The following is a 20,314-nucleotide window of genomic DNA, read 5'->3' as shown; positions in this document are numbered from 1 at the left end:
GCTTTTGGGTCCTCATTCACCAGCATGACAACCCGAGGGAAACAATTATGTCGTTTAGCGTAAACTACTTCAACTAACAGAATGTGTTCATGGTAAGAAAAATCCCATTATCAAGAGAACTCCCTGCCAGCCTCAAACGTCGCCACATGCCGTCCCTGCACACGAGATACGAAGAAGTAGTTGAATTGCATCACTTCTCTCTCTCCTTCGTTTGCCACCCTTGTTGCCGACATAAAACAAATGTTCCCTGCTCCGTAACCATCTTTTTTTTCCACCTCTGTGCGTTTCACTAATTCATCAACATGCAATTAGTGGATGTTTTATAACGAAATGTGACATCACCTAGGTATGTCGAGGCGACAGCTGGTGTCGGTTGGTGAATGTGGACGGATACGTATTAAATTCGTCCGGCAGCCCGGCCGCGCATTGCTGTCCAAGGCGCTGCAGCATTCGGCCCCTCCCCTCCCCAGTAGACGGCAGCCAGGCAGCGACACAGAGAGAGACACGTGATCCACTCGCTGTCTCTGCCTTCTGACCGTCCGTGCCAGACCGCTGCAGGGAGGAAGATTGCAACGTTTGGACAGTGTCTCCCTCACCATAATCACAGGATTTTACCGCTCCTCTGTTTTATCTTACTTTGTTTCGTTATCTGAGAATCGAATAGGGGGAAGAGCCAAGGTACAGGACCATGCGTTGACTTATTTTCCATCGTTATGAAGGTGTTGCTGAGTTTTAGAACATAGGGGAGAAGAGAGTGGAGCTAACTCTTTTCTCGGTCTCTGATGATCAGTGATGCAGTAATTCAGAGTTTGCTAAAATAGTGTGAGGTTGAGGGTTTTTAGTGTGGATGATCTATTGGGGTAGTTTGAGTCGAAGAACACTGCATGGTGATGCTATTTGGTGGGTAGCCGAATTAATATTAAATGTGCTGTACATAACAAGAGATTACATTCCAATACTTCGGTAAGGAAAATCTGATTTAGATGATGATTTGAGTCGGTCCTCGACATGCATGATCGGGTTCTAAATGCAGGTTAACGATACCTAGTTTGATGTATGATTTAATGTCTCTCTGATAGGTTGAGCTGCTAGACGGGCAACGGAACAGCTGTTGAAAACTTAACTAACGAACTTCAGTCGTTTTGAACTGTGTCATCAATAGATTGTATTTAATTGTTAGAAAGATTGTGGGGATGTTGGCAAGTGCTTAATACAAACAGGTTTACATGCTCATTTTGTTTGCTGTAGAAGGTGCGAATTTATAGAAAAGTATCTAATGTGTTGAGATAGACAGTGGAATGGGACCGGTTGGAATCTCATGTTGATCTTCATGGCATTCTAGAATTCTATATGGTAGATTTGGCATTATATGTTTTGAATCTCTGTAACTATTTTTCAGTCCTCCGTCAATTATGGTTTGTCTAGCAAACGGGGTAGCTTATTGGGATGGTTTTCTTTTAGATTTGAATGAAATGCCACTTTCTGTCTGGCCCGTCTAGACCTAGGTTCAAATACATGCGTATGTAAGCATTTGCATCTTAAATAGACCTACTTATTTTCTGTTTATTTGAGTATTTAAAAATAATGTGTCCGAATTCAATTACTTAGATTTTAAGTATTTGATCGGTTATCAAATAATTTGTCATGATACTCGGCTATTTGTAACTATTTTCAGATAGCCTGCTTGTTCCAATTACATTTCAAATACCCATATTACTAAACAGACGTATGTTCAAATACATGGAGTATTTAAATATTTCTATTTAAAAATACAATTGTCTGTATATTTGGACATATTCAAATACATGCCGATACTTACCAATACATTTCCAAAATAATTTCAATATTCAATTATGCGCTTATCATAGTTCTGTTGGAAGCTGAGTTAAAAGGTAGAGGAAATAATGAGGACACCGACAAAACAAGATTCTAGCAGTTAATTGATATGCATGATTCTCTGGAATAGCAGAAATACTTTTCTACACAACCTTTATAATTCCGATACACTTATGGAATGACAGAGTTCATGGAAAGTACTCTGTCTAATTCTGATGTAAAACTGTGAGAGCTGGTTACTACCAGCGGATTGTGGATCATGCTGCTTTTGATGACCTGTGAAGACCTAAAGGGAAAAGGGAAAGATGACTAAACAAAATGAACTGTCCATTCTTATGTTTCTTTTCTTTTTTACAGATCATCTTCTCATTATGTTATAAGCCGAAGCTTTGTGGATCAGAGACTGGCCGAGGGGGGAGGGGGGAAGGGGGACAATTGGCTTGTTTCGCGCCCAACGCTTATCAATCAGCCAATTTACAACCATTCTGTTTTGGAGGGGTCTTTTCAGCGCCCGTTTTGGAGGATGCAGGGTGAGAAGCCAAAAGCAAAGATTCCGGATGCCGGCTACATCTTCTTGGGGTGAATAGGAGGGTTATCGATGCCATTTCAGCAGCAGTAGAACCGGCTGGTGCGCTCTAGCTGCCTCTCACCGACCGAAAGTAGCCTTTGTGCATGTTCCAAAACTAAGAGAAATATAATAACAAATGGTTATTTGATTTCTGAATCACCATCAACTGTTTTGGAAGAAAATCTATATCATAAAAGAAAGGAAACCGTCTGACCGAATAAAAATAAATAAGACTGAGGATTTCGGATTTAGGGGCGACAGAGAAGTGGACCAATACACAACGATTATATATGTTTTTCCGGCTGGCTATTATAGCTTGCTGGTAGGATATGACAACGACATAATTGGTTAAGGTTTACAATGTGTCATTTCATATTCACAATTGTTAATGGTCAGTCCGTGTATTACATCACTCAGCCCTAATTTATAGCTTGATAAATTAAAATCCGGCCTGAAATCTGATTTAGCGGTATTGTAGCCTATCGAGGCCTAAAGAACAATTTGGCCACATCATGGTTATTGCAATGCGGCATGGAGCCCATCTAATATGGGTATGCCTTCTCGTCTGCTGTATGGTAGACATAGGGGCCTCTATGGAGTTTACAGGTGCAGAGGGCCAGTGGGCCAGGTTTCCAATGTGGAATGCATGTTGTGAGAGTGAAATGAGCTTCAACATGAAAACTAAGAGTTCCCACGGGCTGTTAGTGTACTTCGATGACGAGGGATTCTGTGACTTTTTAGAACTCCTAATACACAACGGTAAACTCAGTCTTCGATTCTCCATCTTCTGCGCTGAGCCTGCAATGGTTCTAACCAACACCACGGTGAACGACAGCCAGTGGCACACGGTGACAATAAAGAGAAACTTTAAAAACACGACGCTAATGGTGGACAAAGAGGTGAAATGGGTCGAAGTGAAGTCGAAAAGAAAGGATATGACTGTCTTCAGCTACCTGTTCCTTGGGGGGATACCGCCGGAATTACGCTCTGTGGCTTTACGGTTAACGCTGGCTGCTGTCAAGGACCAGGTGCCTTTTACCGGATGGATAACGGACGTAAAGGTCAACAAGACAGATTCGGCTCTCCTAAACAGCGCGGGGGTCATTAACGACCTCTGCAGTGCGGCGGCCAACATGTGTTTAAACGGAGGGGTCTGTAATGTCATTAACCACGAACCCAAGTGCGACTGCTCGCAGACTGGATACCAGGGCAAGGACTGCAGCGACGGTAAGATATCTGGATTCCCTTTTGGACCGTTGCCTGGTTTAGGCCTACTAACAATACTCGTCAGTTCCCCTTTATCTAAACAACAACACAACATGATCTTTGATAGTTTTCCAACATTTAGAGAGGTTGGCTAATAATAATCTTACAGTTTACAGCAAATGCACGTCATCCCTTCCTCTATACTAGGCCGACAGACCTATACGCCTGTATTCCCTAACTAATAATTCAATAATTCCCAGTGCAAAATACGTTCATCATTATACAACACCTTTTTAACATATGTCGTCATAGTTGTTTCTAAGGTTGTTAATGAGTGGTTGTGCTCCTGCAAGGGCTCATTAGCCCAACATGCAGGTGTTCCTCATTCTCTAAGGTGTCTTGCCTCTACCTGCAAAAGGTCACCAGGGGAATGGTTGACCTATGAAGTTGTTTAATCTCCAATGACTTTAGCGCCTTCTGAATGTTTCAAGTCATAAATAGTAATACGCATTTAGAAGAAGACGAAGGACATGATATGCACATATATGAATAATATATGCAGTACGTTGTGCATTGCATAATATAATGTAGCCAAGACTCCAGACCTTGTTATGTATGCTACCTGTACTATATCTACTGTTTGTTGAAAAGTGATTACAATAACATCATCTAAGTAGTTTTATGAAATACACAAGAAACCTTTTCTTGGTGACATTTTGCTTGATTGTAAGGTTAGAATTTCAGAGAAGAAAGTCGACTTCACACATTGTTCAGTTACTTTTGTGGCTGAATCTTGGCCTATAGATGTTGGTGCAATGCTGGACCAGATTGTCCTGTGATTTGAAGGCAGAGGTTCGAAATTTGAATAGTTTTATTGTTTGGAACAGCTCTATTTTCTGTTATTGTCATTTCCTTGTTGCACTTTGTTGGCTTTGTTGATGAAGTATAAAGACCATATTAGCTTTAAATTACATCCCAATTGGCACCCTATTCCCTACATAGTGCACTACTTATGATCACGGCCCATAGGGATACACACTTGGGGCTTTATTTTAACAACTCTAACACAATGGTAAATGTTAGCGCTGGCGGCAGCGTTATAGGTTCAGGGGTGTGTCAGCTATTTTCACAACCAAAATCATGGGCGCAGTAGCTGACAGTGGAGCAAAAAGGCTGGGTTTTGATGAATAAACAACTTGTGGGTGTGTCAAGGCTTGGCGCCTATATGGCCAATCAGAACATGCGGCATTGCTAAATAATATGTGATCGCTTCAAGTTGTGTATTTACGGTCATCTATTGTGTTGTCATCAACTCCAATTCAAATGTCAGTCCATCATAGCCTAGTTTGTTAAATAGCCTCATATGTCCTAATATGTTGAACATGTTTACAGTCAACATCACTCTAATTGCATCTCTTTAATATGGAAACACATTGTTAAACATAGGCTATAGCATTTACATTGATATGGGGGCTAGACCTAATGTAAAGTGTAGTCTGGACATGGACATGACAAACCTAGTCAATGAGCAAGATTAAATTGGATAGGCTATTGGTAAGGCCTAAAAACATTGTATACTTCCAATCAATTTCTAATTGAAATGAAACAACTTTTTTTAAATAGGTCATCTTTAAATACAGTTCCAGGCACCATAATTGCACCCCATGGATGTATAATACAGACAAGGCAACAGACTATGGTGGGTTTTGCACACATTCAAACTTTTCACAGGAGCTGGATAAAGATGTATGGTACAGAGAAAGGGGGGGTAATATCCACTCACCATTATACTGCTTACACATGTAATGTTTTATAAACATTGTGGAACCATCTTACAGATCATAGTTGCACTTCTCCAGAAATAACAGCCAAAATTGCATTTGAGCCATATATGTTTTCATGGATGGTGAATCTTTCTAACAAGTTTGATTTTTAATCTAATTAAACAGAAAACAATCAATTTGTTTTTTAAACCAACACCAATAGTTCTAAATAGGATCGTGTCAGAAGCATGATGTCATAAATCATACCTCTAATTTCATGAGCCTAAGGCGCTGTGTGCATGCGTAGGCCTAAGGGCTCTATGGCAGGAGGCATGGATGTTTGTCCTATTCACTGAAGATAGTATATTAAATAGTATACATTAACCCTACAATAGGCCTAGTTACAACAAACATGTAGCCTATCTAGTTTTTTATTGTTGGCTTCAACATGGATATATTTGTCTACACACATTGAATTTGTAGTTCGAAAATGCACTGCATCTTGGAACCATGGACAACTGCATCTTGGAGCCATGGACATCTGCATCTTGGAGCCATGGACAACTGTATCTTGGTGCCATGGACAATTGGACCTTGGAGCCATGGACAACTGCATCTTGGAGCCATGGACACCTGCATCTTGGAGCCATAGACATCTGCATCTTGGAGCCATGGACAACTGCATCTTGGTGCCATGGACAATTGGACCTTGGTGCCATGGACACCTGCATCTTGGTGCCATGGACAATTAGACCTTGGAGCCATAGACACCTGCATCTTGGAGCCATGGACAATTGGACCTTGGAGCCATGGACAACTGCATCTTGGAGCCATGGACACCTGCATCTTGGAGCCATGGACACCTGCATCTTGGAGCCATGGACAATTGGACCTTGCCTAACCATTATAATACGTGACTTTGCCACATGAAAGGTAAACAAACGAGCAGGCAAATAGCCTAAGCTACAAGCAGATTCAGTATCCAAGGACAGCGATTGGTTTGACAGTTAGGTCCAACAGATGAAAGTGGAAGATGCTAATTTTTTACAAAATGATAAAGGAAAAACTGTTCCTAAACCGACTTCCTACAGTCACTGGCATCTTTCATTCAACGGGCATCGCACATAGTCCAAACTTTTCACACAAGCTGCATGAAAATAAATTATGTCCAAAATAAAGAAAAAAACTGGATTGTCTGTTGACTGTTTTACTGTTCATTAGATTTTAATAAAACATTGGTTATAGGCTACTGATTATACTACTGTGCGCCTCCCCTGGCAAAATCGCTGCCATAATCAATTGTGAACCTAAAATATCACCAGTAGCGCTGCTTGAAATTGTCACACATTTTTAAGGCCACACCTAAAAAATTCTTATGACAGCAGATACTATGTTGAATTGGTGGTACTTATTCTGGGGGCTTGAACAGAAATATAAAACTGACTCCTGGAGGAGTGAAGGAGTGCAGCCTGAGAGGAATATCACCCCACATGAGAGCAGTCTCTTACAGGGTGGAAACTCAAATAGGAACCATCTCTCATGGACTCCCTTGGTTCAGGGTGTGGGGGCAGTTTATGCACCCAATTTGATATAGACAATTTAGTACATTTCATGGTCTTGTGCATATAGCTCCAGCATAGCCAACATGATCTCATTACAATATGTCTGTAATAGCAGTCACAGATTGGGAACCCACATAGGAAACCGCTCTCAGGTGCTACTTAAGAACACTCCTCCATTGGTTTTGGGGGATGGTTTATGCTGATACACCCATGATGGTGATGTTGCCTACAGTAGACAGTTTCATATGTATTTATACATAGAATTAATAATCAAATTAAAGTTTATTGGTCACGTAAACAGATTTGCAGGTGTTGTAGCAAGTGCAGTGAAATACTTATGTTACCAGCTCCAACAGGGCAGTAGAATGTCTTATGTTATCAGCTCCAACAGGGCAGTAGAATGTCTTATGTTACCAGCTCCAACAGGGCAGTAGAATGTCTTGTTTTACCAGCTCCAACAGGGCAGTAGAATGTCTTATGTTATCAGCTCCAACAGGGCAGTAGAATGTCTTATGTTACCAGCTCCAACAGGGCAGTAGAATGTCTTATGTTATCAGCTCCAACAGGGCAGTAGAATGTCTTATGTTACCAGCTCCAACAGGGCAGTAGAATGTCTTATGTTACCAGCTCCAACAGGGCAGTAGAATGTCTTATGTTACCAGCTCCAACAGGGCAGTAGAATGTCTTATGTTACCAGCTCCAACAGGGCAGTAGAATGTCTTATGTTACCAGCTCCAACAGGGCAGTAGAATGTCTTATGTTACCAGCTCCAACAGGGCAGTAGAATGTCTTATGTTACCAGCTCCAACAGGGCAGTAGAATGTCTTATGTTACCAGCTCCAACAGGGCAGTAGAATGTCTTATGTTATCAGCTCCAACAGGGCAGTAGAATGTCTTATGTTACCAGCTCCAACAGGGCAGTAGAATGTCTTATGTTACCAGCTCCAACAGGGCAGTAGAATGTCTTATGTTATCAGCTCCAACAGGGCAGTAGAATGTCTTATGTTACCAGCTCCAACAGGGCAGTAGAATGTCTTATGTTACCAGCTCCAACAGGGCAGTAGAATGTCTTATGTTACCAGCTCCAACAGGGCAGTAGAATGTCTTATGTTATCAGCTCCAACAGGGCAGTAGAATGTCTTGTGTTACCAGCTCCAACAGGGCAGTAGAATGTCTTATGTTACCAGCTCCAACAGGGCAGTAGAATGTCTTATGTTACCAGCTCCAACAGGGCAGTAGAATGTCTTATGTTACCAGCTCCAACAGGGCAGTAGAATGTCTTATGTTACCAGCTCCAACAGGGCAGTAGAATGTCTTATGTTACCAGCTCCAACAGGGCAGTAGAATGTCTTATGTTACCAGCTCCAACAGGACAGTAGAATGTCTTATGTTACCAGCTCCAACAGGGCAGTAGAATGTCTTATGTTACCAGCTCCAACAGGGCAGTAGAATGTCTTGTGTTACCAGCTCCAACAGGGCAGTAGAATGTCTTATGTTACCAGCTCCAACAGGGCAGTAGAATGTCTTATGTTACCAGCTCCAACAGGGCAGTAGAATGTCTTATGTTACCAGCTCCAACAGGGCAGTAGAATGTCTTATGTTACCAGCTCCAACAGGGCAGTAGAATGTCTCATGTTACCAGCTCCAACAGGGCAGTAGAATGTCTTGTGTTACCAGCTCCAACAAGGAGTAGAATGTCTTATGTTACCAGCTCCAACAGGGCAGTAGAATGTCTTATGTTACCAGCACCAACAGGGCAGTAGAATGTCTTATGTTACCAGCTCCAACAGGGAGTAGAATGTCTTATGTTACCAGCTCCAACAGGGAGTAGAATGTCTTATGTTACCAGCTCCAACAGGGAGTAGAATGTCTCATGTTACCAGCTCCAACAGGGCAGTAGAATGTCTTGTGTTACCAGCTCCAACAGGGCAGTAGAATGTATTATGTTACCAGCTCCAACAGGGCAGTAGAATGTCTTATGTTACCAGCACCAACAGGGCAGTAGAATCTCTTATGTTACCAGCTCCAACAGGGCAGTAGAATCTCTCATGTTACCAGCTCCAACAGGGCAGTAGAATGTCTTATGTTACCAGCTCCAACAGGGCAGTAGAATGTCTTATGTTACCAGCTCCAACAGGCAGTAGAATGTCTTATGTTATCAGCTCCAACAGTGCAGTAGAATGTCTTATGTTACCAGCACCAACAGGGCAGTAGAATATCTTATGTTACCAGCTCCAACAGGGCAGTAGAATCTCTTATGTTACCAGCTCCAACAGGGCAGTAGAATGTCTTATGTTACCAGCTCCAACAGGGCAGTAGAATGTCTTATGTTACCAGCTCCAACAGGGCAGTAGAATGTCTTATGTTACCAGCTCCAACAGGGCAGTAGAATGTCTTATGTTACCAGCTCCAACAGGGCAGTAGAATGTCTTATGTTACCAGCTCCAACAGGGCAGTAGAATGTCTTATGTTACCAGCTCCAACAGGGCAGTAGAATGTCTTATGTTACCAGCTCCAACAGGGCAGTAGAATGTCTCACAAATACAATGCAAATATACACATAAACAAAATCTTTAAAAAACGAAAAACAAATCAAATGTAGGTATATTAGACTGAGCATGTGTCAGAATCCAGAATATAAATACATGGTGTGTATAGAATGTGTCAGAATCCAGAATATAAATACATGGTGTGTATAGAATGTGTCAGAATCCAGAATATAAATACATGGTGTGTATAGAATGTGTCAGAATCCAGAATATAAACACATGGTGTGTATAGACGGTATAGAATGTGTCAGAATCTAGAATATAAATACATGGTGTGTATAGAATGTGTCAGAATCCAGAATATAAATACATGGTGTGTATAGACGGTATAGAATGTGTCAGAATCCAGAATATAAACACATGGTGTGTATAGACGGTATAGAATGTGTCAGAATCCAGAATATAAACACATGGTGTGTATAGACGGTATAGAATGGGTCAGAATCCAGAATATAAACACATGGTGTGTATAGACGGTGTCAGAATCCAGAATATAAACACATGGTGTGTATAGACGGTATAGAATGGGTCAGAATCCAGAATATAAACACATGGTGTGTATAGACGGTATAGAATGGGTCAGAATCCAGAATATAAACACATGGTGTGTATAGACGGTATAGAATGTGTCAGAATCCAGAATATAAACACATGGTGTCTATAGACGGTATACAATGGGTCAGAATCCAGAATATAAACACATGGTGTGTATAGACAGTATAGAATCTGGAAAAGAAAATGGTATGTACAGTAGTAGGTATATTAGGATAAGCTATGTGGAGAACACAGTAGAGAATACACAGTAAGTAAACAACAGTATATGAATACAATATGAGGTGACCAGCGTTCAATATGGGGCAATAGTCCCATATAGGTGACAGATGATGAATGATATGTTCTATTTCCATGGTTTCATACCTCTCATGGCCCATCATGACATTTGGATGGCTGGTGGCCCAATGACTATGACAACAATTACTCCATAGAGAAGCCATGAGGATATGTACATTCAGTTCTATATTTTCGCATGGTTTAACCTCTCTGGGAAAGTTTGCGATGCTAGCGTCCCACCTTGCCAACAGCCAGTGAAATTGCAGGGCGCCAAATACAAAACAACAGAAATCTCATAATTAAAATGCCTCAACCAAGCAACTATTTTACGCAATTTTAAAGATACACTTCTCGTTAACTTCTTGGTGACAGGGGGGCAGTATTGAGTAGCTTGGATGAAAGGTGCCCAGAGTAAACTGCCTGCTGCTCTGTCCCAGATGCTAATATATGCATTTTATTAGTATTATTGGATAGAAAACACTCTGAAACTGTTTGAATGATGTCTGTGAGTATAACAGAACTCATATGGCAGGCGAAAACCTGAGACAAATCCAACCAGGAAGTGGGAAATCTGAGGTTTGTAGTTTAATTTAAGTGATTGCCTATCCAATATGGTGTCTATGGGGCCAGATTGCACTTCCCAAGGTTTCCAGCAGATGTCAACAGTCTTTAGAATGTTGATTGAGGCTTCTATTGTGGAAGAAGGTCGAATAAGAGCTGTTTCAACAAGTGGACTAGGCTGAGGCCAATCAGTTGTTTACTGAGCGGTCACGCGGGTGCGCCGTGCCTTCCCTTTTCCTCTGTAATGAATACGCTAATTTGCGTTTGAGTCAATCTCTTGTGTTGAGAAAAGGTAGGGGTGGTATACAGAAGATAGCCCTATCTGGTAAAAGACCAAGTCCATATTATGACAAGAATAGCTCAAATAAGCAGAGAAAAAACAGTCCATCATTACTTTAAGACATGAATGTCAGTCAATCAGGATAAATTACAAGAACTTTGATAGTTTCTTCAAGTGCGGAAACACCATTAAGGCCTATGATGAAACTGGCTCTCATGAGGACAGCCAATGGAGGAGAAAACCCAGAGTAACCTCTGCTGCAGAGGATACGTTCAATAGAGTTAGCTGCACCTTAGATTGCAGCCCAAATAAATGCTTCAGAGAGTTCAAGTAACAGACACATCTCAACATCAACTGTTCAAAGGAGACTGCATGAATCAGGCCTTCATGGTTGAATCTCTACAAAGAGACCACTACTTAAGGACACCAATAAGAAGAAGAGACTTGCTTGGGGCAAGAAACACGAGCAATGGATATTAGACCAATGGAAATCTGTCCTTTGGTCTGATGAGTCCAAATTAGAGATTTTTGTTTCCAACCGCCGTGTCTTTGTGAGACGTAGAGTAGGTGAACAGATGATCTCTGCATGTGTGCTTCCCACAGTGAAGCATGGAAGAGGAGGTGTGATGGTGTGGGGGTGCTTTGCTGGTGACACTGTCTGAAATGTATGTAGTATTTAAGGCTCATTTAACCAGCATGGCTACCAAAGCATTCTGCAGCGATACACCATCCCATATGGTTTGCGCTGAATGGGATTATCATTTGTTTTTCAACAAGACAATGACCAAAACACACCTTCAGGTGTAAATTATATTTGACCATGGAGAGTGATGTAGTGCTGCATCACATGACCTCCACAACCACCCGACCTCAACTCAATTGACATGGTTTGGGATGCGTTGTACCAGCAGAGTGAAGTAAAAGCAGCCAACAAGTGCTCAGAATATGTGGGAACTCCTTCAAACTGTTGGAAAAGCATTCCTCATGAAGCTGGTTGAGAGAATGCCAAGATGTCTTCACTATTATTCTACAATATAGAACATAGTAAAAATAAAGAAAAACCCTTGAATGAGTAGGTGTGTCCAAACTTTTGACTGGTACTGTAAATTTACATTTTAGTAATTTAGCAAACACTCTTATCCAGAGCAAATTACAACATACACCTTAAGATAGCTATATGTCAAAGTCAGAGTAAAAAAATGGTTAATATGTCAACTGTTTTATGAGGGAATAGGATAGGTATCCTATTGGTGATGGTGGTGGTGTTGATGGTGTTGATAATGGTGGTGGGGATTGTAGTGGTGGTAATGGTGGTGGTGTTGATGGTAGTGGTGTTGGTGGTGGTGACGATGGTGGTGGTTGTGATGGTGGTGGTGGTAATGATGGTGGTGTTGATGTTAGTGGTGGTGGTGTAGATGGTGGTGGTGAGGTTGGTGTTGATGGTGATGGTGGTGGGATTGTAGTGGTGGTAATGGTGGTGGTGTTAATGGTAGTGGTGGTAATAGTGGTGATGATGGTGGTGGTGGTGGTGGTAATAGTGGTGATGATGGTGGTGGTGGTAATGGTGGTGGTGTTGATGGTAGTGGTGGTGGTGGTAATAGTGGTGATGATGGTGGTGGTGATGATGGTGGTGGTGGTAATGGTGGTGGTGGTGGTGGTGGTGGTGGTGATGGTGATGGTGATGGTGGTGGTGGTGATGGTATGTGATACATTCTATACTATAGGCAGATACTTCATTGTATTGAAATCGCCAGGATAGCACAAGCCAATACTACTCTGACTGGCTGAAAAAAAGACACAGATTTTGTGACTATTTGAAATCATGCACAAACCATTGACATTTCATATGAGAAATACTGATAATCTGCCATGTCATATTAACATAATACAATCTGTTTTAAGGTGGCCTCCAACATGTTGCGCCACAATTAAATATTTTCTCTGAAATGATTCATTCTGATAGAATGCTGTGGTTTGGGATTTATTTTTTCAGCAGCATGGCGGAGAATGTGGTAACCCAATTCTGTCCAACCTAGGTGTGGTGACATACTTCCCTACAGTGAAGAGAGGAGTGGGAGACAGTAGTGAGGAGAGAAGGCAATGAGAGGGAAGAGAGGAGAGGAAAAGCACAAGGATAGGAGACAGAAAAAGGGAGGAGAGGAGAGAGGGAACAATAAGTTGGAAGGGGAGTGACATCTCAAAGAAGCTGTCTGGAACTATATTTAGTCCATGTGACTTTGACAGAAAAGTAGTTGGCTTTCAACAAATTGTCAAAATGAATAACGCTCTAAAAATAGTGTAATTAACAGAGGTGTATGTGGTAAATAAGATGTCAAAGAGCCAAACCTGTCAAGATAAATATGGTGGCGGGAAAATGTACAGTACCATTCAAACGTTTAGAGATAACTTTTCATTCAAGGCTTTTTCTTTATTTGTACTATTTTCTACATCACATAATAATAGTGAAGACATCAAAACTATGAAATAACACATATGGAATCATGTAGGAACTAAAAAATGGTTAAACTGTCACGCCTTGGTCATTGTATTTTGTGTTTTCTTTAATTATTTGTTCAGGCCAGGGTGTGACATGGGGTTATTGTATTTTCGTATTGGGGTTTGTAGTATTTGGGATTGCGGCTGAGTAGGGGTGTTGTATAGGCTTGGCTGCCTGAGGCGGTTCTCAATCAGAGTCATGTGATACTCGTTATCTCTGATTAAGAACCGTATTTAGGTAGCCTGGATTTCACTGTGTATTTCGTGGGTGATTGTTCCTGTCTCTGTGTAGTGTTCACTAGATAGGCTGTAATAGGTTTTCGTTCCGTTTGTTGTTTTTGTATATGTATAAGTTATTTCATGTATCGCAATCTCTTCATTAAAGACACGAGTAACCACTACGCTGCATTTCGGTCCGACTCTCTTTCCACAAACGAAGAACGCCGTTACATAAACAAATCAAAATATATTTAAAATGTTATATTCTTCAAAGTAGCCACCCCTTGCCCTTATGACAGCTTTGCACACTTGGTACTCTCTAAACCAGCTTCACCTGGAATGCTTTTCCAACAGTCTTGAAGGAGTTCCAAAATATGCTGAGCACTTGTTGGCTGCTTTTCCTTCACTCTGCGGTCCAAATCATAACAAACCATTTGGGTTGAGGTCAATTGGGTTGAGGTTGGATGATTGTGGAGGCCAGGTCATCTGATGCAGCATTCCATCACTCTCCTTCTTTGTCAAATAGCACTTACACAGCCTGGAGGTGTGTTAGGTCATTGTCCATTGAAAAACAAATTATAGTCCCACTAAGCACAAACCATATGAGATGGCATATCGCTGCAGAGTGCTGTGGTACAGTGGGTTGCTAAAGTATTCACCCCCTTTGGCATTTTTCCTATTTTGTTGCCTTACAACCTGGAATTAAAATAGCTTTTTGGGAGGTTTGTATCATTTGATTTACACAACATGCCTACCACTTTGAAGATGCAAAATATTTTTTTATTTCGAAACAAACAAGAAATAAGACAAAAAAATGGAAAACCTGAGCCTGCGTAACTATTCACCCCCAGGAAGTCAATACTTTGTAGAGGCACCTTTTGCAGCAATTACAGCTGCAAGTATTTTGGGGTATGTCTCTTATCTTGGCATATCTTGCCACTGGGAGTTTTGCCCATTCTTCAAAGCAAAACTGCTCCAGCTCCTTCAAGTTGGATGGGTTCTGCTTGTGTATAGCAATCTGTATGTCATACCACAGATTCTCAATTGGATTGAGGTCTGGGCTTTGACAAGGCCATTCCAAGACATGTAAATGTTTCCCCTTAAACCACTCAAGTGTTGCTTTAGCAGTATGCTTAGGGTTATTGTCCTGCTGGAAGATGAACGGCCATCCCAGTCTCAATTCTCTGGAAGACTGAAACAGGTTTCCCTCAAGAATTTCCCTGTATTTAGCGACATCCATGCTTCACTGTGTGGATGTGTTCTTGGGCTGATGAGAGGTATTGGGTTTGCGCCAGACATAGTGTTTTCCTTCATGGCCAAAAAACTAAATTTTAGTCTCATCTGACCAGAGTATCATCTTCCATACATTTTGGGAGTCTCCCACATGCCTTTTAGCGAACACCAAACTTGTTTGCTTATTTTTTTCTGGCCACTCTTCCATAAAGCCCAGCTCTGTGGAGTGTACAGCTTAAAGTGGTCCTATGAACAGATACTCCAATCTCCGCTGAGGAGCTTTGCAGCTTATTCAGGGCTATCTTTGGTCTCTTTGTTGCCTCTATGATTAATGACCTCCTTGCCTGGTCCGTGAGTTTTGGTGGGCAGCCCTCTCTTGGCAGGTTTGTTGTGGTGCCATGTTCTTTCCATTTTTTATTAATGGATTTGATGGTGCTCCGTGGTGTGTTCAAAGTTTCTGCAATATTTTTATAACCCAATCCTGATCTGTACTTCTCCACAACTTTGTCCCTGACCAGTTTGGAGAACTCCTTGGTCTTCATAGTTCCGCTTGCTTGGTGGTGCCCCTTGCTTTGTAGTGTTGCAGACGCTGTGGCCTTTCAGAACAGGTGTATATATACTGAGATCATGTGACAGATCATGTGACACTTAGATTGCACACAGGTGGACTTTATTTAACTAATTATGTGACCTCTGAAGGTAATTGGTTGCACCAGATCTTATTTAGGGGATTCATAGCAAAGGGGGTGAAAACATACAGTATGTACACACCAATTTTCTTTTATGAATTTTTTGTATTTTTTTCATTTCACTTCCCAAATTTGGACTATTTTGTGTATGTCCATTACATGAAATCCAAATAAAATGTCATTTCAATTACAGGTTGTAATGCAACAAAATAGGAAAAACTTGAAGGGGGTGAATACTTTTGCTCGGCACTGTAAACATGTTGGTTAAGTGTGCCTTGAATTCTAAATAAATCACAGACAATGTCACCATCAAAACACCGCCACACCATCACACCTCCTCCTCCATGCTTCACGGTAGGAACCACACATGCCGAGATCATCTGTTCACCTACCCTACGTCTCATAAAGACTTAGCGGTTGGAAACAAAAATCTCAAATTTGGACTCATCAGACCAAAGGACAGATTTCCACCAATCAATTGTCCATTGCTTGTGTTTCTTGTCCCAAGCAAGTGTCTTCTTCTCATTTGTGACCCTAGTGTGGATTTCTTTTCAGAAAATTGACCAAATTGACCATGATTCACGCAGTCTCCTTTGAACAGTTGATGTTGAAATGTGTCTGTTACTTGAACACTGGAGCATTTATTTGGGCTGCAAATTCTGAGGCTGGTAACTCGAATGTATTGTCTGCAGCAGAGGTATCTCTGGGTCTTCCTTTCCCGTGGCTGTCCTCCTGACAGCCAGTTTCATCATAGAGCTTGATGGTTTTTGCGACAGCACATGAGGAAACTTTCAAAGTTCTTCACATTTTCTGCATTGACTGACCTTCATGTCTTACAGTAATGATGGTGTGTCCTTTCTCTTTTCTTATTTGAGCTGTTCTTGGCATAATATGGACTTGGTCTTTTACCAAATGGCACTATTTTCTGTATACCACCCCTACCTTGTCACAACACAACTAATTGGCTCAAATGCATTAAGGAAAGAAATTCCACAAATTAACTTTTAACAAGGCACACCTGTTAATTTAAATGTATTCCAGGTTACTACCTCATGATGCTGGCTGAGAGAATGACAAGAGTGTGCAAAGCTGTAATCAAGGAAAATGGTGGCTACTTTGAACAATCTCAAACATAAAACATAGTTGTTTTTTGTTTAACACTTTTTTGGTGACAACATGATTCCATATCTGTTATTTCATAGTTTCGATGTCTTCGCTATTACTGTACAATGTATAAAATAGTTTTAAAAAATGAATATCAGTAGGTGTGTCCAAACGTTTGACTGTTACTGTATATGCTAACGTGACATTTAGAGCTGTATGTGCAAAAATGCTCGCTGAGTAACTGTAATTAACTCTTATTCTCCATACATCACACTGTCATATATTTAAATAGCTTAAATTTAAACAGACCTCTTTTTCAAGGGAAACCTCCTGATATGCATGTATTATTGTAGTCTATTGCATTATAAGGAAATAGAGATACTGTGTACATACATACCCCTGCTTTCCCGCAATCTGTGTAATGTAACAGAGACAATGTCAGCCTAATGGTACATCATGGTATTTGGTGATGTACAGCAGCGTAGCTCAGGTTATATTACAGTTCTTGTTGGTTTAGAGATGCCTTTTGGAAAATGAGGTGGGAAATGTTTAGTGATTTAGTGATACATTAGAATTGTATTGCAAAGGTGTTGTTGACTGAATTTTGACACCTTGCCTTTTGAAATGGCACTGTTAGCTAAACAGAGATGATATTGTTAGCTACAGAGAGATGATACTGTTAGCTATAGAGATATGATACTGTTAGCTAAACAGAGATGATACTATTAGCTATAGAGATATTATATGTTAGATAAACAGAGATGATACTGTTAGTTAAACAGATATGATACTGTTAGCTATAGGGAGATGATAGTGTTAGCTAAACAGATATGATATTGTTAGCTAAACAGAGATGATATTGTTAGCTAATACTGTTAGCTATGATACTATTAGCTATAGATATATTATGAGCTAAACAGCGATGATACTGTTAGTAAAACAGATATGATACTGTTAGCTATAGGGAAATGATATTGTTAGCTAAATATATATGATACTTTGAGCTAAACAGAGTGTTAGCTATAGAGATATTATACTGTTAGCTCAGCAGAGATGATACTATTAGCTATAGAGAGATGATACTGTTTGCTAAATAGAGATCATACTATTAGCTATAGAGATATTATACGTTAGATAAACATAGATTATATTGTTAGCTATAGAGATATGATACTGTTAGCTAAACAGAAAGGATACTGTTAGTTATAGGGAGATGATAATGTTATCTATAGAGATATGATACTGTTAGCTAAATAGAAAGGATACTGTTAGCTATAGGGAGATGATAATGTTAGCTATAGAGATATGATACTGTTAGCTAAACAGAAAGGATAATGTTAGCTATAGGGAGATGATAATGTTAGCTATAGAGATATGATACTGTTAGCTAAACAGAAAGGATACTGTTAGCTATAGGGAGATGATAATGTTAGCTATAGAGATATGATACTGTTAGCTAAACAGAAAGGATACTGTTAGCTATAGGGAGATGATAATGTTAGCTATAGAGATATGATACTGTTAGCTAAACAGAAAGGATACTGTTAGCTATAGGGAGATGATAATGTTAGCTATAGATATATGATACTGTTAGCTAAACAGAAAGGATACTGTTAGCTATAGGGAGATGATAATGTTAGCTATAGAGATATGATACTGTTAGCTAAACAGAAAGGATACTGTTAGCTATAGGGAGATGATAATGTTAGCTATAGAGATATGATACTGTTAGCTAAACAGAAAGGATACTGTTAGCTATAGGGAGATGATAATGTTAGCTATAGAGATATGATACTGTTAGCTAAACAGAAAGGATACTGTTAGCTATAGGGAGATGATAATGTTAGCTATAGAGATATGATACTGTTGGCTAAACAGAAAGGATACTGTTAGCTATAGGGAGATGATAATGTTAGCTATAGGGAGATGATAATGTTAGCTATAGAGATATGATACTGTTAGCTATAGGGAGATGATAATGTTAGCTATAGAGATATGATACTGTTAGCTAAACAGAAAGGATACTGTTAGCTATAGGGAGATGATAATGTTAGCTATAGAGATATGATACTGTTAGCTAAACAGAAAGGATACTGTTAGCTATAGGGAGATGATAATGTTAGCTATAGAGATATGATACTGTTAGCTAAACAGAAAGGATACTGTTAGCTATAGGGAGATGATAATGTTAGCTATAGAGATATGATACTGTTAGCTAAACAGAAAGGATACTGTTAGCTATAGGGAGATGATAATGTTAGCTATAGAGATATTATATGTTAGATAAACAGAGATGATACTGTTAGTTAAACAGATATGATACTGTTAGCTATAGGGAGATGATAGTGTTAGCTAAACAGATATGATATTGTTAGCTAAATATTATGATACTTTGAGCTAAACAGCGATGATACTGATAAAACAGATATGATACTGTTAGCTATAGGGAAATGATATTGTTAGCTAAATATATATGATACTTTGAGCTAAACAGAGTGTTAGCTATAGAGATATTATACTGTTAGCTCAAGAGATGATACTATTAGCTTAGAGAGATGATACTGTTTGCTAAATAGAGATCATACTATTAGCTATGATAATGTTAGATAAACATAGATTATATTGTTAGCTATAGAGATATGATACTGTTAGCTAAACAGAAAGGATACTGTTAGTTATAGGGAGATGATAATGTTAGCTATAGAGATATGATACTGTTAGCTAAATAGAAAGGATACTGTTAGCTATAGGGAGATGATAATGTTAGCTATAGAGATATGATACTGTTAGCTAAACAGAAAGGATAATGTTAGCTATAGGGAGATGATAATGTTAGCTATAGAGATATGATACTGTTAGCTAAACAGAAAGGATACTGTTAGCTATAGGGAGATGATAATGTTAGCTATAGAGATATGATACTGTTAGCTAAACAGAAAGGATACTGTTAGCTATAGGGAGATGATAATGTTAGCTATAGAGATATGATACTGTTAGCTAAACAGAAAGGATACTGTTAGCTATAGGGAGATGATAATGTTAGCTATAGATATATGATACTGTTAGCTAAACAGAAAGGATACTGTTAGCTATAGGGAGATGATAATGTTAGCTATAGAGATATGATACTGTTAGCTAAACAGAAAGGATACTGTTAGCTATAGGGAGATGATAATGTTAGCTATAGAGATATGATACTGTTAGCTAAACAGAAAGGATACTGTTAGCTATAGGGAGATGATAATGTTAGCTATAGAGATATGATACTGTTGGCTAAACAGAAAGGATACTGTTAGCTATAGGGAGATGATAATGTTAGCTATAGGGAGATGATAATGTTAGCTATAGAGATATGATACTGTTAGCTATAGGGAGATGATAATGTTAGCTATAGAGATATGATACTGTTAGCTAAAC

At 39.8% G+C, this 20,314-nt stretch overlaps 1 protein-coding gene across 9 annotated transcripts in view; it reads left to right on the top strand.

The window, feature by feature from the left end:
* Nucleotides 1-554: 554 nt before the first annotated feature.
* LOC124038645 (neurexin-1a-like) overlaps nucleotides 555-20,314 on the top strand; it is an 819,670-nt gene continuing 799,910 nt past the window's right edge. For all 9 annotated transcript variants that reach the window (XM_046354744.1, XM_046354740.1, XM_046354738.1 and 6 more), the window contains exons 1-2: nucleotides 555-678; nucleotides 2,194-3,631. In XM_046354744.1, the coding sequence (XP_046210700.1) occupies nucleotides 2,917-3,631 (715 nt within the window). In that variant the 5' untranslated portion in view covers nucleotides 555-678; nucleotides 2,194-2,916. The remainder of the gene's footprint in view (nucleotides 679-2,193; nucleotides 3,632-20,314) is intronic.

This window comes from Oncorhynchus gorbuscha, linkage group LG06 (assembly GCF_021184085.1).
Source record: "Oncorhynchus gorbuscha isolate QuinsamMale2020 ecotype Even-year linkage group LG06, OgorEven_v1.0, whole genome shotgun sequence".
Classification (NCBI taxonomy): Eukaryota; Metazoa; Chordata; class Actinopteri; order Salmoniformes; family Salmonidae; genus Oncorhynchus; species Oncorhynchus gorbuscha.
Note: the sequence above shows the minus strand (reverse complement) of the source record. Positions and strands in the feature narration are given on the sequence as shown.